We start from the raw sequence: 27,116 nt of genomic DNA, 5'->3' as shown, positions 1-27,116 counted from the left end.
TAATTTTAATTTTTTAAATCATAATTAAAATATATATATATATATATATATATCATAGTTAAGCCTAACATGATATATAACTAAAAAACTTATAAATGTAACTAAATGTCATAACTAAAAAAAAAAATAGTTATAACTAAAAAAAATAACATAAATACACCTTTAAAAAATGTATGTTAGAATTTCCCTTTGTTTATGGAATTGAATTTCTTTTAGTCTCTAACCTATAATCTAGACTGAAGAAGATTATCTAATTTCTGGGATCTCATCATGACTTGCAACCTATCGCATTTATATTCACAAAAATAAGCGAGAAATGTAAAAATAGACCATTCATAGTCGTGCTCCATATTCAAACTGTTTGAGGGTTGGAACGTCCACTACTGAACGAAGGTCAAACACACCCCATGTGAAGGAATTCAGCCTCTAGTCTCGTCACCAACCACTCTCAACTTGCACTATAAACTCCCCCCATTTAGAATCTGTTCTTCCAACTTCCTCTCTCTCTCTCTCCCCTCCCACATTTTTCACTATATTCCCTTCTCCCACATAATATATTCTTGGACAAGATATTCAGACTATTCATTTGATAAGCCAGGGGTTTTTGTAATCCTTCTTAATTAACACTAACTCACCAGAAAATGAGCCGTTTTTTAACCTTCTTCGTTATAAGTGCGCCAAACCTACACCCCCCACAAATACTGAAAAGACAAAACTTACCAACCTACCTCCAGTGTCTTAGCATAGCACAAATTAATGATTCTACATCAACGTGTGTGTGTGTGTGTGTGTGTGTGTGTGTGTGTGTGAGAGAGAGAGAGAGAGAAGAATAAAACATAGCATAAAACTGTTTGCATGTTTTTTTTTTTTTTTAAAAAAAAAAAAATTAAAAACTATAGAGACTAAACTATTATTTTCTTTTTTTCTTTTTTTTCTTTTTCTCAACATTTCTCCAAATCTAGCAGTTCTCTGAAAAAAAAAAAAAATTACCAATCCACCTCTCCTTCAAACTGCAAAAACAAAAAACTAGAGTATATAGTTCAAAATTGTATGCATTCGAGTTGTCCTCCCTCTGAAATTAGATCAACAAAATCTGCCTTCCCACTTTAGCATCCGTTTGAACATCACGCCTTTGATTCCTACATTATACACAACGAAATAGCTTTCCAACTGTTCTCTTCCATCCCCTCCGTTTGCCCTCCACGCCCATTTTGCTATTCAATCCACAATTTTATATGATTAGTTTACATACTTAAAAACATAGCTGCAAGAGAAAATTCAAATTTCATCCAATTTAGATCTACTCTATTGGAGAAGCAAAACCCAAAATCAAACCTCTAATCAGCTCTTTTTCTTTTCACTTTGCCGCGTGGCTTCGATTTCTCTGTTGCATGTGAAACAGACCGTGCCTTCTGATCTGCTTTGCTGGCAAGTTTAGGTTCATCTAAATTGGAAGAGTTCTTTTCATAATCAATCGCTGCATCTAGAGAGTATATACGCAGAGCAAGTGAAGACAAGGTATGTATCTTAGCAGCAGCCGTCAGTGAGGACCAGTACCACCACATATTCCTCAAGTAGTCCATCTTAATCATGTCCTCGAATACAATTACAGCTTGAACCATCTGGAAAGACAACCAAAAAAAAAAAAAGCAGCAGCAGCAGCAAAGAATCATAATTGGCTTTGTAAGCAACTTTATGGATGCAAAATATACGTGCACATTACACACAAACATGTAACTGTGAGCTTTGTGCATGAAATTTTAAAGAGAAACCTATTTCACATTTTATGTTTTCATTGCACACATTTATCCCTAAAAATTTAAAAGGAGCTTCACATATAAAAGATGGTAAATAAAAATAAAAGAATTTATTAAGAATAAATGGTTCGAGAGAGATTTTTGCTTTAGACTATTTTCACATTCACTGTGTATGGAGTTGAAACATGGCAGGTTTACTTTCTGCAAGAGGGTTGAAGTGTTTTTCACTACAAGGTCAGAAAGGTTTTTCTTTCTTTTCTTATTTCACCACCCCCCCCCCCCCCCTTTTTTTTTCCCCAATTTCAGCATTATCTGCTTACACTTAGAGAATCCTCTATCAGTAATTCACAATCATTTTCTTTTCATATTCTAGACATACTTGTCAAATTCAACCACTGTTTCATGAACCTTTATAGTTTATAAACTTCAAACTGGTTCATGGTGGCAAGAGTCCTATATGCTCTGCTGTGACCCACAGATATAGATTATAACCTCCGAGGAGAGCCGAGCCCGGGGGGGGGGGGGGGGGGGGGGGGGGCTGGGGGGGGGGGCGCTGGGGGCAAGAGTCCTATATGCTCTGCTGTGACCCACAGATATAGATTATAACCTCCGAGGAGAGCCGAGCCGGGGGGGGAGATGGAAAAAAGTCCCCCACCCACATGCCAAAATAGTACAATGACTTACCAATGGTGAAAATCTCCATACCCTGCCCTTATATTGAAAGGAAGGCAAACTATCCTTTATCAGATTTAATATATGTATATATATTTATAATAGCAGCCACTACTGTTAATAACACGTAAGAGACTTGAAGCAAGTAACTATTCTAAGAAAGGTTTTCCGTCCTCAAGCCAGAAAGACTTAAAACCATTAGTAACAACTCTCAAGAAAAGGTCACTACTAATTGAGGAAACTTCAAAACTAGTAATAATTGAGATAATAACTATGCAAATAAAAAGAAGTTGACAAGACTAACCTCATAAATGGTCTCCGCAGATTTAACAAATGCACGCCAGGCCCATCTCCTTTCCAAATGTGCTTTTGACGGCCTCAGAGCTGCTTCAGGAATTTTACCATCCATATCCAGTAAATTGATCTTGAGTACCCTCAAGAATTGAGAAGCTTTGCCTACTAATGGCCTTAGTGCAGCCTCAGGAATGACACAGCAGTTACCAACCTCTGGAGCTGGAGCTCGACAGAAAAATGACGAGTTTTCATCTTTCTGCCCCATGGATTCAAAGACTGGATTATCAGATTTAAATGCACCAGCGAGTTCATTTGCAGCACATCTTCTAGAACTACTAGAAATATCAAGTCCTGCATCAATTGTCACCCTGATCCCCTGCTGGGTAAAAGTTAGCTGTTCTTCAGTCTTGGGCTCTTTACATGAAACATCTACATCTCTTTTAGGGGAAGCTAGCATCAGTGTAGGATCACTAGGATATGGAGATACAGATGGGACAAACAATGGAACCCCATTTGAACCTAAAAGACCTATTTCCTGCACCAATTCCTCGATAGAATTCTTTGTCACAAACTTGGAGCAGATCTCTTCAAAATCAAATGGGCATAATAAACCATCATTTTGATATTTAATCAATTTTGAATTGAACTCAAAATTACCACTTTTTGATTCTTGAACGACGTCCATTTCACCAGTGCGTTCCTCTCGCAGAGTCTCAGATTTCATCATTCCCTTGCCCTTTAAAGCACTATTTCCTTTGCTCTTCTTGGAGTCTGCAAGACCTAATTTGCACATAGCATTATTATGACCCTTGAGTTGCACTTCAGTCAAGAAGGTTTTATGGCATGTAAGACAATGATGTCTAGAAGACCAAACAGGTTCTAAGCAGTTACACCTGAAAAATTTATCTTCAAAAAATACACCTGAAAATTCACTGGTTTCTGGCTCAAACTGTGGATCATATTTTTTCTTGAGCAAACTGGTTGCCTTAGTAATTAGGGATTTCGAAAATAAAAAAAATTCCCTATTTGTGGCCCCAGACGAAGCCATTAGAGGCTCACCCTGGCCTTGTTTTTCGGTTTGTTTAGAATCTTGGTATTTTAGTTTCAACAAGTGCACAATGGATTCTTTCAGTTCTCTTTCTTTTGTGTCATCATCTCTCAAAAATCCAGCAAGTTCTTTAATTTCTGCTTCAGATTGGTAAGAGACCCATGGAAAACAAAGGGTATTAACATCATTGAGCTCATGCACATATGGAAAGGAACCTCTAGAACCAGATGATATTTTCACTCCCTGCTGCAGTGTCATCTCCCCACTGTTCAGAGTGTTAACAATCACCCACGGATGTCTACCCAGCTTGGCCAAGACCCAGTACAACCTGCCTGCTGAGTCACAACCCAAAAATTCCCTCCGCACAGATATCTTCATCAGTTGCATTTCCATGCTGCAAATGGATTCCTGCAGAAGTGAAATCTGATTCCTGACTGAATTCAACTCAAGGCTGTCGGTTTGTAACTTACTCAAAGTTGGGGAGGGCTTGTGCTCAACTATTAGGGAGCTCCTCATGTTCAACGGAGAGTGAATTCCTTGCAGATCTTCGGGAAAAGGCAGAGTAGAGTCCTTGATTTCTTGTTGGAGATTTGATGGAAGTAATTCCTTCTGTCTGAAGGATTTATCCCTCTCAAGGTTAATTGTGCAGCAAGAAAAGTATCCAGATAACTGGCTGCCCTCCACAATTGCTTGGACATCTTTATATCGATCTTCAGCATCCAAAGGTTCTGTAGTAAGGCTGTTACCAGCAGACTTTTCCAAATTATTACTGAAAGATGGGCATTTATCCATCTTTGCAATTTTTGCAGCTAGGGTTTGTTCTTTGTACTTCAAGTTTCCACATTCAATTGAAACAGAACGCAATTTTTTTTTCAAATCAGCAGACAATTCCACACAATCCTCAAGATGTTGACGAATAAGATCCGTGTTCAACAACTCATCACAAAGAAATTTAAGCAAGAACATTCTCTGCATCCAAAATAAAAGGAAGGTTCAATTAAGCGAATATAATGAAGCAAACAAAATGCAAGCACCAGCAGATGAACAAAAAGAACCAAAAGAACTTCTACTCCTACAATACATAAAAAGTTTGTTCTTCCTTTAGCATTGTTATCATCAGGTGGATGTTCATTTTGTATAATTAATCCTTTTTGGCTGGGAAAAAAATTATGTTACACATTTTGTACAGACTCTTGTAGTGGCACATGTTACACATTTATGAAACTTGGACAGTTAATGGTATCAACAGGCAACTCTTCTTTTTCTTCCACTTCCTGTTACATATGCATAATTAATCAAGATTGTAAGCAAAAGCCAGAAAGAGATACAGTTTGACAGAATATCAAAGAGATAAATGTCATAATATTATGTTAAAATCCACCTACTCTCCACCACCTACTTCACCCACTTAAACCTACTCCACTAAACCTAACCCACTACACCACTACCACCTCACCTACTCCACTAAACCTAACCCACTACACCACTACCACCTCACCTACTCCACTTCACCTACTCCTTACCTACTACACACTCACCCTCTTCTATATATAGGAATCATGAATCATTGTAATACATATCAATATATCAATCAATAATAATACATACAATTTATTCTCTCTCTTTCTCTATACATTATTTCTTACATGGTATCAGAGCTGGTTTAAAACCTAGTATTTTCACTTCCCCGGCGGGCGGCAACCTCACCTTAGCCGCCCGCCGGACCTCAACCTATTCCGCTGATAAAATCAACAAAGATTTGTGCAACTGTAGTCATGTGTGAGGCTGATGGAGAAGAATTCTTCACCTCATATGACGAGACAGTCTGGAACTGGAAACACTGCAACATTCTGCTCTGGAATTCTGCAGCAGCTAGATTATAGCTTGGTTGAGTGCCAAGCTTTGGTTCTTCCACCCACTCTTGAACTTGCCCAGCAAAGTGTGAAGGTTCATGCTTGTGTTGGAGGGACTAGTGTGCGCGAAGATCAGCGCATTCTCTCCAGTGGGGTTCATGTTGTTGTTGGTACTCCTGGTCGTGTGTTTGACATGTTGCGGAGACAATCACTTCGCCCTGTTTACATCAAAATGTTTGTCTTGGATGAAGCTGATGAAATGCTGTCACGAGGTTTTTAAAAATCAGATCTATGATATTTTCCAGTTGCTGCCACCCAAAATCCAGGTTGGGGTGTTCTCAGTTGCTGCCACCCAAAATCCAGGTTGGGGTGTTCTCTGCCACAATGCCACCAGAGGCTCTTGAAATCACCAAGAAATTCATGAATAAGCCTGGAAAGAGAAAAAGCTCATGCTAGGATTTGCGAAGTGATTCGCTGCAGGAATTTTGGCTTTGGATGAAACCCTTACCATACTCCACTCATTCTCTCCAACTGTTCTAACTTTTTATTTTTATTATTATTATTATTATATCAAATAATCAATGCACTCATGTTCCCCACTAACAGTGTCCACTTTTGACCCAAACCATTTTCAATCCATCATTTCTCCTTCACCTTTTGCACTCCACTCACCGACTCTCTCTCCACTTTATCACATGGGTTTGTCCCTCTCTCTCCTCCATTTGATTTCAAAAATCACTTATTTTTATTTATTTTTTCCAAGTCACTTTTCCTCTTTTTTAAATACCCCACTTTATTTTTGAAACAATCGCACTGATGTTTTTCATATAATCCATCTATAAATATTTTTTATCTATTTTCTTTCTCCCTTGTTTTCTTTCATTTTATTTTTTATTTTTTTCAACAAAACACTCCCAAAACAACAAAAAAAAAAAAAAAAAAAAAAAACAACAACAACAACAACATTTTACAAACTTGTCATTTCTTCATGCCGGGGATCAACCCCGATCAGCATTTTACACCATAAAAAAAAAAATAAAAATAATAAAAATAAAAAAACACAAAACAAAACAAAACACAACCAACACAAATCGGAACAGTGGGATTTTTCTTCTCGCTTATTCCGCCGGTCTTTTCTTCTTGCCACCGTCTTGGGCGGCCCTTGCCGGTGTTGCCTCCGTGTTTCCCACTCCACTGGGCATGATCACTACTCCCTGCTCCTCCACTGCAGCATATGGCGGCCCTCCAAATCGGAACATAAAACTGGCCTTCCGCTTCAGCTCCTTGTTTTCCGCCTTTAGCACACTTATCTCTGCTCGCGCATCCTTATACATGCGTTGGAGCAGAGCCAGTTGGGCGTTTAACTGCTGCACCTCATTTGTCCTACTCTGCAGCCGGTTCGACAAATTTGTAACCGCAGTCATGGTTTCCACACATGACTTCAGAGTATACTGATTGGCCTCAATATCAGTTTGCACCGCCATTTTTTGCTCCACCGACCGCATCGGAAAGTTCAATGGAGCAAAACCAGAGGTGTTTGGTTGAGGTTCACTGGCCATCGCACCAGTTATTTCTCTTGTGGACTCGTTCAGTTCTGGAAAGAGCGTGAGCAGACCACGGGAAAAGGAGGTCATGTTCTAGGTAGCTGGACGGGAAGAAGAGGCCATGTTGCTGAGTGTTTCAGAGACGGGTTGGTTACAGAGTATTACAGAGTTTCTCAGCAAAGGAAGAGTTTGTTTCAGAGGATTTTCAGAAGTTTTTTGTCTGCCTCAGCCTCAGCCTCCGTCTTGGTTAAATAGCCGAGGCAGCCACGCGCATCGCGCGCCTCTTGCCACCAGACGACAAAACGGGCGCACAAGCCAAGGCGCCCACGTGCCTCGCCATCATGTCTGGCACACTTTTTGATGAATTGGGCACGCCTTTTGATGGCACGCCTTTTGACAAAATTGGGCACACCTTTTGAGGGTGCAACTTCTACAACGGTCCGACATGACCCTATAAACTGTCCCGACATAGATTCCGGTTAGTTTCTACAAGGGTCCGACAAGACTCTGTAAACTGTCCCGACATTGATTCCGGTTAGCTCCTTTATGGGTCCGACAAGACTCTGTAAACTGTCCCGACATAGATTCCGGTTAGTTTCTACAAGGGTCCGACAAGACTCTGTAAACTGTCCCGACATAGATTCCGGTTAGTTTCTACAAGGGTCCGACAAGACTCTGTAAACTGTCCCGACATAGATTCCGGTTAGTTTCTACAAGGGTCCAGCAAGACCCCATAAACTGTCTTCTACAAGGGTCCGACAAGACTCTGTAAACTGTTACAACAACTGTCACCACATTGTCTGCTACAACGGTCCGACATGACCCCATAAACTGTCTTCTACAACAGTCCGACATGACCCCATAAACTGTCTTCTACATCGGTCTGACACCGCCATCCAGTGTCCTCTACACCGTTATGACACCGCCATCCAGTGTCTTCACCAATGGTCTGACACGACCATACTGTGTCTCTTATCCTCTTTTATTTTTATGTATTTTCTTGTTTTGTTACTCTCTCCAAACTCAAGTTGGTTAGTTCCTATCCCCCTTGAGTTTGCGGGGGCTGTTAAAATCCACCTACTCTCCACCACCTACTTCACCCACTTAAACCTACTCCACTAAACCTAACCCACTACACCACTACCACCTCACCTACTCCACTAAACCTAACCCACTACACCACTACCACCTCACCTACTCCACTAAACCTAACCCACTACACCACTACCACCTCCACTTCACCTACTCCTTACCTACTACACACTCACCCTCTTCTATATATAGGAATCATGAATCATTGTAATACATATCAATATATCAATCAATAATAATACATACAATTTATTCTCTCTCTTTCTCTATACATTATTTCTTACATATTAGACAAAACCAGATTGTGCCTTTCTGCATGAGTAGCCTGGTAGAATTTACATTTTCTTCTGTACAATTTCACATCATAGAATTTACATCCCATGTCATCTAAAATGCTCAATTCAACCCTCCACTATAAAAACAAATATATTATTCTGCATCTGCATCACTTACGCGGTGATTGCTAGATCCTATTAAAAAATATTCTCTGAAGTATGAAAATTGTCTACAGAAGAACCCTACCAGAGCAACATATATAACCTTGAAAGTATATGGAAAAAGTACATGAGTTGAAGCAATACAAAAACCCCCACCTCCCACACCGACCAAATAAAAATAAAAGAAAACAAATATAGAAATTTTAGCCCAGTGGCCAGAACTTGGAATTTCTCATTAGGAAGTCATAAGTTCAACTCCCTCCTCCCCCTCCCATTTACCCAAAAAAAAATTTATCCAGTGATCTCCAACCAGCATAGTGCCTACCATCTTCCTAGAAGGCTCTACTCAGCCACCTCGCCAACCATCGTCCACACTCACCATCTAGTTTGACTTCAAAATGAAATGTTTCAACCCCTATTGGTCCTGTCTACTTCAATTGTGAGAATTACTTAACCTCCTTGTGTGAATCAAAGATTTGGGAAGTAAAACATGGACACTTGGGAATCCAGGAAAGCTAGTCTCACAACACAATGTCCTCCAACTGATAGAATGGTGGGGCCTTCAACTTTGAGAACGTCTAACTTCGAAGTGTAAATATCCAAATAACCCCTGTTTTAAAGTTTTCCTTGTATTTCCCTATATTAACTATAATCCTTTTAACTACAACCTTGATATAAAATTGACAATCAAACATTTCACCTCAACAAATTGCTGAAGGTATAAATTAAATTAAATTATGAATCACCTACCAAAAGAGAGAAGAATGGAGAGAATATGGGTGTGTTAGGTTTGTGTTTTGAGATAAATTTTCAAAAAAAAAATTGGGAAAAGAGTTTAGAAATTTTTTTTGGTTTGTTTGGTTGTATATTTTGAAAATAGTTTTAAAGTTTGGGAGTTTGGAATGATTTGATATTTTGTTGTAGTTGAGTAGATGTGTGTGAGAGAAAAAGTGATTGAGAATGAGAGATGAGAGAGAAAAAGTGATTGCTTGATGTGTAGGAGAGAGAAAATGATTTTCGAAAAAAAATTCAAAAAATTTGAACCAAACAAAATTTTGAAAATTTTTCTCAAAAATTGTATCTTGAGATACAAACCAAACAAGGCCTATATTAATCTAAGATAAGGACAAAAAGAAAAAAAGGAAAACAGGAAAAGTCAATTGTCATGCCAAATGCAGTGTCGGTTTCAACATGACATTCAAGTCTGTGTACAGATCAAAGTTTATAACAACTAGGATTGTGATCCTTTATTCAATTAAGGTACTGCTTTGAGTACTTATCTGAAAGCAGCAACAACACAGACACATAATCCCAGATATTGATTCCCTGAGGAATGTGGCTAATTTGCTAGTTGACAGATGATAAAAGATGGCCATAATGTATGTTGACATCATGTCAATATAATATGGGGATGCATATACACAATATCAGCATTGGTCAGGGTTCATAATGTGGTCGCATAGCAGAATTACCAAATAAGAGAAACAAAGAAATATGTATAGTGGATAACGCAACTATAGCATCAAGTACATGGCCAACATGGCATCAGGGTGACTGAAAACTACCAGAAATGAAAAAGCAAAATAATCAAAATTCAGGAAGACAATTATGAGAAGAAAAGGTATGATAAGAACAAGAAAAACAGACCAACCTCATCTACACTGAACTCCCAATACTCCTTTTCTTCCAGTACAGATGCCAAATGCTTGACCTTGTCCAAGTAAACATGGGTGACTTCTCGATGGTATTTTCTCCTGTTATGACAAATGGTCGGGGTACATTCTAATGCATCTCGAACATTATGTTTGTTGGCAACACAAGAAGGACAATACCAGTTTCCTTGGGGAACCCTTGCAAGTGGAGGATGCAAGCAGTATGTATGATATTCTGCATCACAAGTATCACAGAGCAGAACACTCTTATCATCTTTATCAATGCCACATACTTTACAAACGCCCTCTTCCCAAGGGGCTTTGGGAAGTTGACTTAAAGAGACAAGAAAATCATCTATTTCAATCTTTGACTCTGCAGTTAAGCATCCTAATTTGTTATACCGCACAAATTTCTGAAATAGGCAGACAACCTGCATCAGAAAGCATTAATTAGCCTCTAAAGCAAGCAAGTAATAAAAGCATAATGAGCCAAGTCAACGAGCCAATTGTCTAGAGAAAGAACAAGGGGAGAGGAAGAACCGGAGGCAAGAATGGGTTGAGGGTTGGGAAAAAACATTGGTCAAAGATTTCTGTTGCATCTCAACCAATTCTTCAATTTTAAAAAGCCTTTTTTGGTACATGAGAAAATGTATAGGGTTTTGTCTTTTTCCTTCTCTTTTGCATACAGGCAGCATTTTATTACTTATCAAAAAAAAGAAAAGATTTATGTTTCAGATTACGCTTTAGAGACGACATCTTTCTTTATTTTTGCCACTTTGGAAACATACATACTAGCCGCTAACCTAGATTTCATTCACTGCCTCATCTGTATTAATCAAAACTAGATCATTCATCACAAACATGCATGTGCATTGTATATAAAATATCTTATGAAGAAAATTCATTTTGCCCTCTGTACTTCTCTCCAAAAACATTCCCCAACCTTCAAAGACCGACATTTACACCCCATGTGATGCAAGGTAAAGTGAAACCACCATCATTTTCTCATGTCACCAACCTCTCCAACAGCAACAACAGCTCCTCTCACCACCGTCCCACTATGTCCTCTCCTCGCGCAAATATATGGATTTTATTTGGTCTGTTTGAAGTTTGAAAATTTATTGGATTGGTTGGGTTTGAGATGGAGAGAAAAATTTGGTGATGATTACAATGAATTGGGTTTAGTTGGACTGGGTGGTGGGTGGAGGTATCGTGTTGGGGGGTGGCAGGGGGCTGCAACCCTTTTGGGTAATAAATGTTATTCACATAATATACATATATATATATATAGAGAGAGAGAGAGAGGGAGAGAGAGAAATGTTTCTCAGTGTTTGTTTTAGGTAGCTATGGGCAGTTAAGGGGGTGTTTTTGGTGGTATGGGTTACATATGTAACAGAGTGTCTATTTATTATACAAGTGGACATATTAAGAGTGTAATAATGGTATAAAATAGTGATATTATTCAACTGATTAATCCAATAATGCATGTAAATTTAGAAAATTTCAAGAAGCAAACTGTATGATCTGCAAACTCTCATTCCACTAAATTTTAAGCAGTGGATCCATACACTATGCATTACTCAAAGCTCCATTCACTAGTACGAGTGCAGCATGGAGAAATGAGAGGGGGAATGGGTGGTGAGGAAGAGAAATTCTACAAACCTCTTTCTCATACAATCCTTTGAAATTAGAAGATAATGTCTCAACCAACTGATTCAAATCAGGCTCATCAACAAAAGCAATTCGCATATTTGTCCATAACTGCCAGTTGAAAACTGTATGTCATCAATATTGAAAAGCAACTAAACAACAAAAAAATATATATATAAAAGCAGTGCAGTTTTCAGCAAGCACAATACAGTTGAATAATGGCTAGCATCAAAAGATGGGACTGGTTGTGGAAAGCAAACAGAGAAAGTTGAAAAGCTAAAAAATCAAGCTCATTTGTTAATGATAGATAAAGTACAAGGCAGAAACTCAAAACAAAAAAATCAAGCTCATTTGTTAATGATAGGTAAGAGTACAAGGCAGAAACTCATAACGTTAGTGAACAGAAAAAAAATATAATGGAACACATAATTAAACATACTAAGAAGTGACCAGACACCTCAAAAGATCATATTAACACTAACCAAAACTGAGGCATGGATCTATACCCGAGTTGAAGCAATTACTGATTACCATCTCAGGACCAAGATTACAAGGAGATGTATAGCTAATAGCGTTAGCTAAAAAAAGAGGGAGACAGTGGAAAAAAAGAGCGAAAATGGCACATTACAGTTTGTTATCCAAGTGGTTATGTAAATACGCCTGTAAACTCTCAACTTTTTAGCAATAAAAACCATGCAACCATATTAACTTCCTATTCATTGGACAATGAAACCAGAACAACCAGAGTGATGAGATAACGAAGCATTCTGTTTCTAATCTGAGTAAAGCATAAACAATACCCATTTTCAGTAATATTGTTGATATAAAAAGTCTATGAAGCACAGACACCTCTCCGGAGGTTGCGTACAGATGTCCAACACATGTCGGACACAAACACACTCCGGACACGTGCCGGACATGCTGGGACACTTTGGACACATTGTGGACACGTTAGAACATGTTGAGAACACACAAGGGACACGTTGAGGACAAGCTGGGGACACGTTGAATACTATTTTTTTTTTTAAACAATTAAAATTTTTAATTTTTTTACTAAAATAGCATACCTAAGGTTAATAAATTTGATAAAATTAAATATTTGAAATAAAATATATATTAAATATTTAAAAATATAAAAATATATGCTTTGGACGTGTCCCCAATGTATTGTGTCCTGCATTTTTTAAAAATTTACGTGTTCGCATGTCCGTATCCGTGTTCGTCTCCGTGCTTCTTAGTAAGAAGTTCATGACAGTATTTTCAACAATAAGTACAACAGAACTTTTTTTTCTTCCTCTTTTTATGATGCGTAACAATTGAAAGTTCTTAAATTCTATGGAAAACCAAGCAGTTAGGAAACCTCATTAGGTCAAGATGATGCAAAACATATGCGATCATAGGAAAGGTTGCCCAATCAAACCAAATTGTAGAAGGGAACAGACCTCTTGAACATCCTCAAAAAAAGCTTCATGAGATCCACCGTAGGCCCCAACTGCCAATCTCAAATCAATTGTCCTGAAATCCAAAGGACGTGATACCATAGCTGGAGATCCAAGGATCCCTTTATCATCACGATCACTACAACTCATCAAATTTCTCCCCACCAAGTTGAGATTTTTTGCTTTATCAGCAGCCACCACACGACGTAGTACAACACGACATTGTTTCATGATCATGTCAGATATAGATACAAAATCCTTCTTGTTTCTTTCCGTATCAGGTTTTTGCTGCATTCCTTCACCGTACGCATTTGCTAGGACTAAAAGTACAGCTTTCTGTTTACACCCAAAAAAGAAACAGATTCAATTCAAAATTGAAACACATTAAGGAACTTGTGAAATGAAAACAAGGACAGCTAGAGCTAGAGCTAGATCTAGATTAAGAGTTTAACAAGTTACAATTTGACAATCCAATTCAATACAGAGAATGTGTGATCCAAGCTATAATGTCAAAATTGGACAAAGAAATCTCTTATGTGCAGCCTCAGGCCCCTAATAATTAAGTTCTATTAAGATCCAGTTAATTATTTACATTCCAAAGAAGAGAAATAGAAAACAGGAAAGATAAAAAGCAGATACCAACCTATAACGGTGCAAGAACATGAGTTGGAACAAGAATCGTAATACTCATGCTATATAATTGAAAAAGCTAGTGAGGGACATGGATTACTCTCAAATTTTAAAGCCGCTAAGGTAAAACCGATACAGCAAACTTAACTTACCAATGAAAAGCTCAATAGACTAAACACTGAAAAACTTTTGGACAAGAGATCACAATTTTGCAAATGATTTTCTAAATGTTGCAGAAAAATGAACAAGAATAAAATGCTTGTGAACACTTGGAAAAAAAAACTTAAGGCAACAAAAAAAAATGTATATACAGGGGCATTGGGTCAAAAACTAACCTGTCGCTAAACAATATTAAGATAATCCAATTCCATTATTTGATTAATTTTTTATAAGTATTTCACTAATCAAGTGATACAGACCAAGAGCTTCATTAATACTTGTGTTCCCCTTGACTGTTAACAAATGATAAAATGGAAAAAAGAAATGAAATGCAAACACAAGATAGTCTGCGTGGATAAGATCAAGCAGCTCCAGACACCATAGACTTCAATTTTCTAGAAGGTACAAAGCTGCTTAAAAGGGAGAATTAAACTACTCTCACAAGAATATGCACCTCCAGAGACCAGATCAAGTCACAAACTTCACAACATGATGAAATGAATCATTCATTGACCCTTTTATGAAGCATTTTTTTCTTTTCTAAAGGGCAAGGTAGTGGTTCATTCCAAGGAATACAACCAGTAGTTTTTTAAACCCAAAAAGGATTGTCATGTCCTAGAGAAGAAACACCAATTGGACATATATCTAACATAGAAAAAAGAATTAGAAGCTCAAGGATAGTAGGGTGCATAACAAACTCTGACAACATAGCAACATATCTGAAGCAAATAAATCAATCTGTTAGAAGTGCAAAAACTACTCTACATGCCAATTAATAAAGCACATACCCATACTGTTTATTTATCAACATCCTACAGGAATTTCATCAACAACTACAGAAGAGAGTGATTAACAAGAAATATCACCTTTGTCGGTCCAGAAGCATTTCCTTTATAAACTTCCTTGCTGATTGAATGCTCCAATATTTTCTTTGCCCAATCTGGCGGACCTTTCTCCAAAGCACTATATACACACTTCCTTATTCGGGCTCCCACATTTGTGGGCAACTTTCTAACAGGTTCCAGCAACTGTACCCACTCTGGAATATTAGCATAGCTTTCACAAGCACTAGTTGCATCAGATCCCCCATCATCTATACTCAGCATATCATTCTCTCTGTTCAAAGAACCAAAAATTTTCTTCCCAGCCTGTGCAAGCAACTGAACAAAAACCAAGTCAAAGCATCAGTAAGAATTTCCCCCATAATTTCATTCTCTTTAATGACTAAAAATAGTGAAAAAGAGATTCAAAGATTGTATAAATTATAAATCTCATCCAAAAGTTGTAGCTTATTATAGTTATGCAAGAAGGGTAACAAAATCCATATAACTGCTATAGAAAAGAAACATGGGTCTAACTGTACAACTGAAGGCATCAGAAATATAAGAATCATTTCAGATTCAGTCCTTTATACAGGAAGCACAAAAGAAAAATATTGGAAACCAGAACAGCATATAAATATTTTTGCAGAAAAAGGAACAGCTATAAACCAAGATTGCAAAATTGGAGATAAACAAAATATCTAGATTAAAAAAAATACAAACACAAAAAGAAGTAGAAAGTTCAAAATGTAGAACAACTACATGGAAAATGATACATTTTTTAAAATTCATTGCAAATTATCTTATAAGCAAAGCTTAAATAAAAAATATACAACCAATCCCAAGCGCATCATTGTAGATGGACAACCAACATAAACACGGAAGTTGATTGATGGGCTGAAATTGGGAACAGAAAATTAGTATCATTCAAGACTTCTGTCATTAAAATCGCATTTGATATAAATTTTGCAATTCATGATCAGGATTTAAGAATTGAATTCAGCTAAACTTGTTTAGTGGCAAGTCAAATCTGTACGCCTAAAAGTACAAACCATTGGTAAGTGACAATTATTTCTGAAGTGTTGCCTTGCTTATCAAATAAAGGCACTGCTTGGTGCAATGGTAAAGTTCACGCTGCCAAAAGGGAAAATGTTGAATCAAGTCAAAATGCAGCCACTTTGTGCATATAATACAAAGGTTATATCTATATCTAGTTTTACCCCTCCAAGCAGCCTTTATTGATAGGGACAATAACATCCATTTACCTTTTATAAAGAAGCATGGACATAGATATGTAACACAACATGGACACAATGACATAAATTTTCAAAAAATGTAGGACACACATGTAAGGGACAAATGCAAAATATATAATTTTATACATTTATTATATGTAATATATAAGGATTTATAATTATTATATATCATATATATGAACATTTTTAAGTCAAAGATAATAATTTTTAAAGTGTAAAGGAAAATAATAGGTATAAATTTTTATTATTTTCATTTTATCATTGGATTTCAAGTTAATTTATTCAAACTTGTAATGTGTTTCATGTATGCAAGTGTTGGGAAGTGTAAAATGAGTGTCGTGTTGTGTCGGACACGACACATTACCTTCTTATTTTTCATTTCAGCATAAACAGCCCCTTGTTTAGCAACTAAAGTTCTATAGCAATTTTAAACTCACAGTTTAATCCAAGAACAGATATCTGATGTAGGAGTTTGATCCATTTAGAGATGAAACCAATAAAACCCCCATCATGTTTTTCTTTCAGGAATTTACTTCAAGTCAATATCATCAAATTACAAGACAAATACTCCAGACGCAGTGCTAAGTGCCAAAGAATGGTCAAGGCCAATTTACCATATGTACTAATTTGAAGAAGGAATAAAATTTTAAATTTTCAGAAATTGAGGCTATAAAAAGCCCCATACATTCACAACCAATGTGCAGAAACATTTTATTAAACCTTCTAAGCAAACTCTGAACTCACAATTAAATCCAGCAGCACATATCAATAGTAGGCTTTCATCCGTGTACAGATAAAACCAATAAAAATCCCATCATCTTTCATTGGTGGCAACTTATTTTAAGTCAATGTCATCAAATAACAAATCCAGAAGTTCATAAGGCAGTGCTAAGTGACAAGAAATGGTTGAGGTGCCATGCAAATTCCATATCTAGGAAATCCCTCCTTCCACAACGACAAGCAGTTTTTATAGCTAGAAAGTTGAAAAAACAAAAAAGATGTTACTAGAGGCAGAAGAAAAAACTTGGATCCGATCTTACCAGTGCATCTGCTTCCATCCCCACCACTCCAGTGAGTGAGCCACAAAGCACCCCACCATCGCCTTGCAAACAACAAAACACTTTGCCACTTTCATGGGCAACTATTCCTGGAGAGTCAACATTGCCATCCATGGATGAAACAGCCAAAATATATCTCCGAGCCAATTCTGGCCAGGTCAGTTCATTAATAGGAAGTGTATTCAGCTTTGTTCCCTTCGTAGAAACTGAACAGTCCATAGCCTTCTTTTTGCCTCGTTTTAGCTTTGACCCTCCAGAATCAAAATTTGAGTCTATTTCTGGAGCAACCTTGGACTGCAGCTCCCCTACTAGAACTTTCAACAGCGAGCAAAAAGTTTTAGCTAAAGCAATACCCATGCAGCTGCTATTAGTAACTGATTCCCTTATAGCCTGGGTTGTTTCCTTCATTACTTTTGTTTGCATTTCTATCAAAGTACGCAAAGTTTCTGTGGTCACTGCAGACCCAGATTCAGCACACGAGGTTACAATGGGCTCGCTTAAACCATCAGTTCTAGGAGAAATAATATCATGACTTTCTTGGATTTTCTCACCAAATCTCTCTAGGAGAGTAAGGCCATCAAACCATGGACAAATGAGTTCCTCTTCAAGTTCTTCAATTGACAAAGAGTTCTGTAAGCCCAAAACTTCATAGAAACGCCACAGGAACTCCCACACCTGGTTGATGAACAAAAAATAAGACCTCATATCCTAGCATTTAAAATTCCAAAATTCATCAGTAGTACAAAATTTATTTTTTACTCAACACTCTAAAGGAGTATGGACATACCTGAAGAACATCACCAACAATCTCAGAGGGAAGCTTTGAGCAAATAGGCTTCCCAGGAGGAGGGTGAGGACTCTCCAGCACAGGGTCTTCAACCATCTCTGTCCGGGCTCTTCTGCAGCCTCTAAATAAACCATCTAATGCTTCTTCATCCTTGGCTTGTATTCCATCCTTTGTCTTTACCAGTAGGAGCCCATTTCCAACCGTTACAAACGAAGAATGCCCACTCCTTTCCGCTAAAAATACATACTGTGAGCAGGCAGGAACACCAGGAAGCTGTTCTATAATTTCTTGCACAAATTCAACATCTAATCCAAATCTATTCTGATCCAGCCATTTCGCCAATACTTTAAACACAGTGTCAAGCTCAGAGTCATCCTGGATAACAGATGGGATTTTGATGGAGCATGATGAACCGAAAAATCTGGCCAAAGAAGTATGTCCTTCATCCTTTTCATCTATATGGTCACAGAAAGTTAAGGATGTCCCATTTTCAACATGCTCACAGAACAACTTAAGAGTGCCTCTCTGCATAAAGATCTGACGGCAAGCATCAACGAATTTCTTGGACACCATTCTCCATGCGGAAGATGAAGATGACTCTTCAACAGAAAATTCACCAATTTCCTCACTCAAAACTGAAGTATTAGGTAAAACATTCCTGAATCCTTCACTAAAGGGATCAGATCCAAGAAGCAAGCAATTTGATGTCTGAACACTAAAAGATTTGTCGGAAGAACTGCCAGGGCATGATAAAACATCATTTTCCATTGGAGAGGAAGCATCTGTGAGAAGAATCTGAACACTGCAATATTCATCATAATCATTTTTTTTGTTTTCACAAACCAATTGCCCAACATTTGGTGTAAAGAGAACAGTTGAACCATTTGGCATGGACATTATAGAGCACGAGCACCTGCTGACCTTAAAAATAGGTCCAGAACCACCACCATCTGACACATCACAAATGAAAATGGAACCAGTAATTTTATCATGCCAACAGGATTTATAGCCTACGGGCCAGATCTGGTTGCCATTATGATAAGACAGTTTAGTATCAACTTTTCCCAAAGAAAGCACAAAGAAATCTCCATATTGAACTGGAAGTCCCTCCTGAAAAGAACAGACATAAAATCAGGCATGAAGACCAAGCTAAAGACCATAAGCCAACTACTGTAGCCACACAAATAGATGAGCATATATCTAGTCGGGGGAAGTAACCATCTTACATGAAAAAAATATAAACAACTAGTTCACTTACATTAAATTGTTGGGGCCCGGTCCCACTGATTTCTTTTGGCATAGCTCCCACTACTTCTACATTATTTTCAAATTTGCTTGCGCAACCCATAGTATTAAAATCAGATGAGAGATCCTTGCCTAATCCACTCAAAATTTTGTTATTTTCAGACAGACTATTAGCCATTGAAAGTACTGCAGACTTTCTTCCTTTGGCTAAATGCGACCTCTGCAATGAAGCACATCCATTTTTGGGTTCTTCAGAATTGCTATTAGACATCAACCCCAGATGACAGGCAACTTCAGGCATCGAATCAAATGTCTTCCCATCTGGAGCACAGTAAACAGCATGTAGCTCACCATTGCCCATGGATCTTTTGAATTCCACACACCAACCTTCTTCTAGAACACCATGCCTTTCAGATATAAACTCGTTAAGAGCCTGCAAATGCATCTCATTTGGATTCTGAGGTGCTTGTCTAGTAGCTGTATGATTACTACTCCTAACACTTCCTAAAAGGGATTGCATATCTGCCTCCTCAAAACCTCTAACCACAGAATATGTGCGATGCAATATATCTTTGACACCAAGAGTCACAATACCAGATGATTTTTGAAACCCAAATCCCTTTCCCACGTACAATGAGTTTGAGTACGTCACTGGAGCACCAAAAGAATTATCACCTGGAGCATGATTTCTAAGAACCACAATAAAAATGTAACTTGTAACAATTTCAAATTACTAGCATTTCAAAAAAGTTTTTAACTAAATCAACCAATCAAAAGAAAGAACGAGCAGCAAAACTGAAATTCATAAGTGAGATAGCCTACATGAATCCTTTTTCGTCATGTTGTTCTATCAAGGGTTATATGCTCAGTTAAATTAAATGAATTCATATAAATTGTTTTACTACAAACTGAAATTGACAACTAAAAAAGAAACTGTGAGAAATACACTCAATCAAGAGAAATTAATGAAAGCAGCAGCTTAACTAAACCATAATTTCAAGCAATTAAGAAAGAAGCACCGCTTCAAACTACTCACCAAAATACCAATGTAATTGTAGCTTCTTTGCAGAACTTGCCACCAATAAGTTAAGAGGGCATATTTAGCAGCCACCATCATGCCCACACTCATTAATCAAGACAAGACACAAGGACTGAGCAAACAATGCCTCATCCCAACTTGTCAGGTTATCTTATCAACCAAAATTCCCATTCCAGATCCCCATCCGTTATAGTGAACAAGCAGAATTTCACATTCCTTCTAAAATTGTACCCAAAAACCATGTTCATTGAATTAACTCTTCTAGAACAAGCACTGAGTAAGTAATAACCTACCATCGCATCATTATTTCTTCTTTTCATTTTTTTAAGTTTTTATTATTTGTATTACTAAAAGATATTCATTAAAAGAAACCATAAGACGATAATCACGCCTTTATACAACCAAAAACTACACAATTCCATAGTTCCCAAAAGACTACAAAATCTAAAAATTGACCAATGCTTGGGTAACCCTCCCCAAATACCAACCATATAAATAAATAAATCTACTCTTTAAACTCATAAAATGGAACCTCCAGCCATCAAAAGATATTCAATTGTGGTCTCTCCAAATAATCCACATAAAACACAGTATTACAAAAATAAAAATAAAACCTTGATTAATTTGTAGTTTAGAATAATCACAGTAGTAATAGAAAATAACATAAAAGACTCAAATTAGTTTTATTTCCACACATTTTCAGATTTTAAAATTAAATTTTGAGTCTTCTTCACACATATGTTCCTACAGAGCCAGAACTGTTATGCACATTTAGTCAATATGTCAAACTTTTGGTCGAAATTAAAATGTATTTAGTAATCTTTCAGATTTTCATGCCATCATTTTAACATGTAAAACTATTTATCAAAAACAATAAAAAAAAAAAAAAAAAAATTGATATGTAAAATTATTGATATTGCATTAATTCTTCTGAAAATCTATTTGCAAAGAAAATAAAATTCATCTTTCACATTCATCCCCAACCTACAAAGCACTGACACTTCAAAATAGGTGTTGTAGCCACATCGGACACGTAAGGGAACATGAACACGCCAGGGACACATAGCAACATGTGTCCGACACGCCACATGGTGTCTCCATCTTTTTAATAATTTTTTCAATGGACACATAAGGGAAATAACTAGGACATAATTTGGGACATGACGGAGCTATGTATGAGAGTATATTGTATGTATTCAATATTAGGCATGCTGTTGATTGTATATATTAGGGTTGATTTAGGCATGATTGTGATTATGTAATCTTTGTATTTCCTTTTCAGTTTAGGCTTTAGGGTTATATATACTGAGGTCTTGATGTAACCATTTACACATTGAATATACAATTCTCATTCAGAAAAACTTACATGGTATTAGAGCCATCACAATCGCTCTCTGGTTTGAAACCCTAGAGTCGTCACCATCGTTGTCTGAGTTGTAATATCTCTCTCTCTCACTCTCTCTCTCGGATTCACCCTAGTTCATCTCTGAAGTCGAAATCAAGCCTAATATATACAATCAGAAACATGCCTAATATAGAATATACTACCTTCGTCCCAAAATATTAGCCTTTTTTAAAAAAATTAAGGATTAAAATAATACGAATTTCTTATTTTGCCCTTCTTTTAAATTCATTAACAACATAAGTACAATGATAACAATTGATGTTCCCAAAAAAATGTACTATCAAAGGGTAATTTTGGAAAGTTAATATTTTTAAAGTGTAAAAATTGCACTACCAAAAAAAGTACAATTACAACAATTGATGTTCCCAAAAAAAATGTATTATCAAAGGGTAATTTTGAAAAGTTAAAATTTTTAAAGTGTAATAATTGTACTACCAAAAAAAGATGGATTCTTCAAAAGGGACTAATATTTTGGGACGAAAGGAAATGGAATAAGGGATTAATATTTTGGGACAGAGTGAGTATACAATATATTCTCACACTATGAAGCACAGACACTTCAAAATGGATGCTTGATGTGTTCGTGTCAGACACGTATAATGGGACACTTAACATTGGGGATACGAGTGTCCACGTGTCAAACACACCATGTGGCTTGTCAATTTCTTTAATTAATATTGTTTTGCAGGATACTTTAGGGACATTTCGCAGATACACAATTGTTGTATTTGGACAAGCCTCAGGAAACCCTTGCGAGTTTCTTTTTTATAAGTTTAGAAAGATCTTTGTGCCCTACATTAATATTTGTATACATCGCAAATAAAAAAATAAATACTAAACAAAAAATTTTGTTGTATCCCCACTGTGCTCAAATCTAATTTTTTTCAAAACCGCTGTGTCCCATGCTTGTATCTATGTTCGTGTTTATGCTCCTTAGCGACAGAGTCTTATTTTAATTTTCCATAGCTAATTTCGAGGTACATATTATAATAGTTGAAAAGACGATAAATTTTTAAAAATTATAAAACTCATATCAAATCATCAACAACGCAATACAAATCTAACCACAATTGTGAAGTTAAGACGCTGACTTCTAACAATCCTCGGAGCCCTAATGCAACACAGATCTAACCTCTAAATGATTTAAATTTAGTGTGTTTTATGTTAAATTAGTGTCAATTTTCATTAATTTTGGTTGTTTATGGATGTAACATTTATATAAATAAAAATAAAAACATTTTTTTTGCCCATCATGTCCATGTTTGTGTTTGTGTTTGTATTTTTTTTAAATCACTGTGTCCCATGTCCGCCTCCTTGTCCTTGCCTTTCCACGTATGTATCCATGCTTCATAGTCCTCAATGACTAGGTAAAATGGCATCAACAATTTATAACATCTGAAAAACCCTAATTTCCCAAAATAAAATGTTTGTGATAGGAACTACTTCAACTTTCTAATCCTAAAAAAGAAATTACGTTTAGAAAACACATTAAATCCAATAAAAATAAAAATAAAAAACCAAATTGGATATACCATGACAAGAATACAAATTCCTACATAGATTAGAAATTAATTAACAAAGTGAGGGTGTTACCCGATTGGCCTTGCAGATCCAAGAGTAGATCTTCAAATAACTAGATCTTATTATAGCACCAGGAATAATCAATAGAAAGGGCTTGCTTTGAACAAACAAATCAAGATCAAGACCAAGATTGAAGAGTGAGAGTGAGAGTGAGAGTGACAGAGAGAGTCATCCAAACCTGCTTGATCGGAAAATTATCGTTGAAAATTGGCGAGGAAGAAAATAAATTACACAGTTGATGAGCCTTGTTTGGTCGAAGAATACGCAATGTGTGTCCCATTCCCACGAAACCCTCGATCATCTAATGGTCTTTAAAGCTCTATCTATGTTTTCCCAAAAAGAGCAAAGGAGTTGCGTTACATTTATATTATTTTCATCTAATGCCTAAGAGAATGCAACAAATATGGGGATAAGTAATTGCCAGTTCATGTACTGCTCATTACATAAAAGAAAATGAAATGAAAGGAAAGCACAAATTCGACCAATTTAACTTAATAGATCAATTGAAACAAGAAGAGAACAAGCTATTTATGAATAACTCAATCTAAGAAGCAAGGACACATTGACACACTAATTTTCAAAAAATACAAGGCACGACATGTAGGGAACATGCATAATATAACATCCACAGATAATAAAAAAAATACAATATAACATTTTATTTTCACAAATTTACATTGTTTTTTCTTTCATTATTGTATCCCAAGTTATTTTGTTTGAACTTATAATTAGTTTCATGCATGGCTAATCAATACACACTCGTACAGTCTTTAAAGCTTTATCTGTTTTTCCAAAACAGAGCAAAGGAGTTGCATTACATTTATATTATATTCATCTAACGCATAAGAGAATGCAATAAATATGGAGATGCGTAAACTGCCAGTTCAGGTATGGCTCATTACATAAAAGAAAATGAAAGGAAAGCTCAAATTCGACCAATTTAACTTAATAGATCAATTAAAACAATTTATAAATAACTCAATCCTAAAAGCACGGACATGCGATACGACACGGACACGGACACGATGACATGCAAATTTTTAGAAAATGTAAGACAAAACACATGGGGGACACACACGGAATAAATAATGTGTATATTTATTATATGTCATATACATGGATATATCATTCAAAGATAATAAAAAAATGTAATATAACACTTATTTTCATAAATTTACATTGTTTTTATTTTATTATTATATCCCAAGTAACTTTGTTTAACCTTATAATTAGTTTCATGCATGTCTAATCGATAGACACACATGTTTAAGCGATGGACACGAGTCCTCCAAGTACAATAATTTACTCTCTTTTAACTTATTGCCACAACAAAAAAGGAACTGCTAATATGGATAAATAGTATCAGCCTGCAAGTACGGGAACTTATTCAACCTAATGATTAGTGAGTCTGCCTAAACAAATTCACTTCTTCTTTGCAGAGCACCCATATTTTCTGTTTAGGCATTGTAAATAAGGAATGGTGAGGAAGTAATTCAACACAAACTGCAATTAATCCATGAACTAATAGAAAGAAAGCAGATGTATGAAGCTTGAATTCTACAAAATCCAATCCCTCCCAAAATGTATTAGACTTGTAATTCAACACTATCCTTCACAAAACTATGCAAGAATAGAAAGATTCGTATGAAGAGATCCTCAACCCTAAGGAGAGGGCCAAAAGCCAGAAGATAGTTGCAACTACAGAGTGGAAAGGGAGATCCCCCTACAAACATAAAATCCTTTTATGCACACCCACCTAATGTGCTCAAGTGCCTCACGATGGTAGTCTTGCAATCAGACAATTCCCAAACAACCTTATGGATCAAGCTATGAATAGTAAGTACTTCACTCTCCCTAACTATTCAATTCAATACTTTGCCCTCACACCAACATGCACTCTTCATCCCTCTCACCTTACCTATACCTAAGCTTCTATTCTCTTCACTGGTTGATTAACCAATCCATGGCATCTGGAGCAGGATATGCAACTTCGAGGCATGCCTCTGAACTAGAAATTGCAACTACAAAGAAATCTAATCTTACAAAAATAAATGAACATTTTGTAATTTTTAAACTCAAAAATTGAAAACTTCGAATAAACCAACTTGTACTGCCAGTAAACCCTGTTGATGCTTATATAAGCTTCAAACTAGCGAACCCCCTAACGTTCTTAAATTCACTGCTGCTCAAAGATAACTAATATAAACAACTATACCAAATCTACGCAACTAATACAGTGTGCTAAATGGAAAGATGGAACTTGAATTGTTGTGGAATAGAAGCTTTCTTCTTACATTTATCTCTATTAAAACTCTGTATTTATATGCATGTTTTATTTATTACAACTACCAAAATTGCAGAAACTCAAGAAACTTGTACCTCGAATCTGAAAACTCTTCACTCCCGTGGCCTTCACCGTCACTGTGAAGCGAAGATTTCAATCCCAACGCCCACCGATTAATCGGCACTCCGTCGCTCACACATTCCCGGCAAATCCACTCGTCCAGCACCACCACCTGCCGCCCACGCATTCCGGCGCAACCGAGATGGAAACCACGTTCGCAGCCATCGCACACCACCACGTCTCCTCCAACCTCCGGCCGACCACAGGCGGCGCATCCCGAACCAGAAGCATCACCGGGAACGTGCGCCGGAGGTCCGGACGACGACGGCGGGTGGTCGTGGAAGGTTCGGAAGACGGCGAAGTCGTCGGGGGATAGGGAATAGGCTGAGGAAGAGGAAGACGAAGGGATTGCATTGAGATTGATGGTGGAAGCGGAACGAGCTTGGTGGTGAGTCGAATCGGCGAGGTCCATCAGCCGAGTCGAGATTGGGAGGGTGGTGTTAGTAGCGTTGGGGACATGTCTGGGTTTTTTAGGAAGTGTAGAATGGTGAGGCGGTGGATGGGATGGGGTATCGAGAAGCGTTTGTAGGGAGAAGTTTTTTGGATTTGTTTTGGCTTTGAACCGCCAACTGCGATATACGGGGAAACGAAAGAGATATGCCCAAACCAAAGTGATATTTGAAAGTTCGTTTTGTCGTCTAGGTTTTGAGCGGTGCCGAATGTGAGTCGCATTTGTTTTTTTTTTTTTTTTTAATTGACTTTTTTATAAATTCATGTTAAAATTTTATTTTTTTAAGTTCATTTGGGTAAATGAGTCTAAAAATTATATATATATAAATTATAAATAAATAAAAAAACAAGAACCAAAGTAAGCTAAAAAATTTACTATTTTTTTTTTCTTATTTTTGTCTGTTCTATATTTTTTTTTGAATATAAAAAAAAATTAAAAATTTTAATTATCTTGTCATGCTTCGTTCAGAAACATACTATTTTAGTAATTTTTTAATTTTTTAAGAAAAGATTTACAAAAAAAAAAATGATGTGATCATTTATAATAACTTTTTGACTTTTTAATTAAAATAGTTACTTCCCAGACGAAAATAGAAATCTAGAGCTTTTTTATTTTTTTTTTTCCAAGTTCACCAAAAACAAAAATAAACCCCAAAAAATCACAAAATAGAACTTGGGGCGACTATTGTGCCCCTTGCACAGTACTGTTGTGCCCCTTGCACAGCACTATTGTGCAGTCAAATAGGCCCATTTTGGGGCTTATTTTGATGATCCAAACTGTTAACATTTTAGAGTACATCAAATAGAATATATCTGTAAAAAATCAAATTAATCGGATATCGT

The 27,116-nt window shown here is 36.7% G+C and overlaps 1 protein-coding gene and 1 long non-coding RNA gene across 3 annotated transcripts; both read right to left on the bottom strand.

Moving 5' to 3' along the window:
* Window positions 1-824: 824 nt before the first annotated feature.
* On the bottom strand, window positions 825-26,438 carry MBD9 (methyl-CPG-binding domain 9). 2 transcript variants are annotated; one of them, XM_028240453.2, is made up of 11 exons: window positions 25,799-26,438; window positions 19,408-20,083; window positions 18,150-19,259; window positions 17,345-18,037; window positions 15,094-15,387; window positions 13,442-13,774; window positions 12,012-12,110; window positions 10,349-10,780; window positions 2,734-4,740; window positions 1,336-1,622; window positions 825-1,214 (listed from the first exon to the last, which is right to left on the bottom strand). In XM_028240453.2, the coding sequence occupies exons 1-10, from the start codon at window positions 26,233-26,235 to the stop codon at window positions 1,338-1,340; spliced, it is 6,366 nt and encodes a 2,121-aa protein (XP_028096254.2). In that variant the 5' UTR covers window positions 26,236-26,438; the 3' UTR covers window positions 825-1,214; window positions 1,336-1,337. The 2 variants fall into 2 exon arrangements, with proteins under 2 accessions (XP_028096254.2, XP_082756360.1); XM_082900234.1 differs by lacking the exon at window positions 10,349-10,780 and having other exon boundaries at window positions 25,799-26,437.
* Window positions 8,165-8,460, bottom strand: LOC145805150 (uncharacterized). The gene is made up of 2 exons (XR_014347807.1): window positions 8,400-8,460; window positions 8,165-8,357 (listed from the first exon to the last, which is right to left on the bottom strand). It is a non-coding gene; the product is annotated as an uncharacterized LOC145805150 (long non-coding RNA).
* Window positions 26,439-27,116: the final 678 nt, after the last annotated feature.

This window comes from Camellia sinensis, chromosome 1, assembly GCF_055761805.1.
Source record: "Camellia sinensis isolate YWXY chromosome 1, ASM5576180v1, whole genome shotgun sequence".
Taxonomy (NCBI): Eukaryota; Viridiplantae; Streptophyta; class Magnoliopsida; order Ericales; family Theaceae; genus Camellia; species Camellia sinensis.
The sequence above is the reverse complement of the archived record's forward strand: the minus strand, read 5'-3'. Positions and strand labels throughout refer to the sequence as shown.

Bases quoted from the DNA above. Each gene is read 5' to 3' on its own strand.
- MBD9 (XM_028240453.2), bottom strand. From the start codon at position 26,235: ATGGACCTCGCCGATTCGACTCACCACCAAGCTCGTTCCGCTTCCACC. The intron at 18,038-18,149 runs GTATGTCCATAC...TTCATCAACCAG, and splicing joins TTGTTGGTGATGTTCTTCAG to GTGTGGGAGTTCCTGTGGCG. The intron at 13,775-15,093 runs GTGATATTTCTT...GGGTGTAAACAG, and splicing joins ATGCTTCTGGACCGACAAAG to AAAGCTGTACTTTTAGTCCT.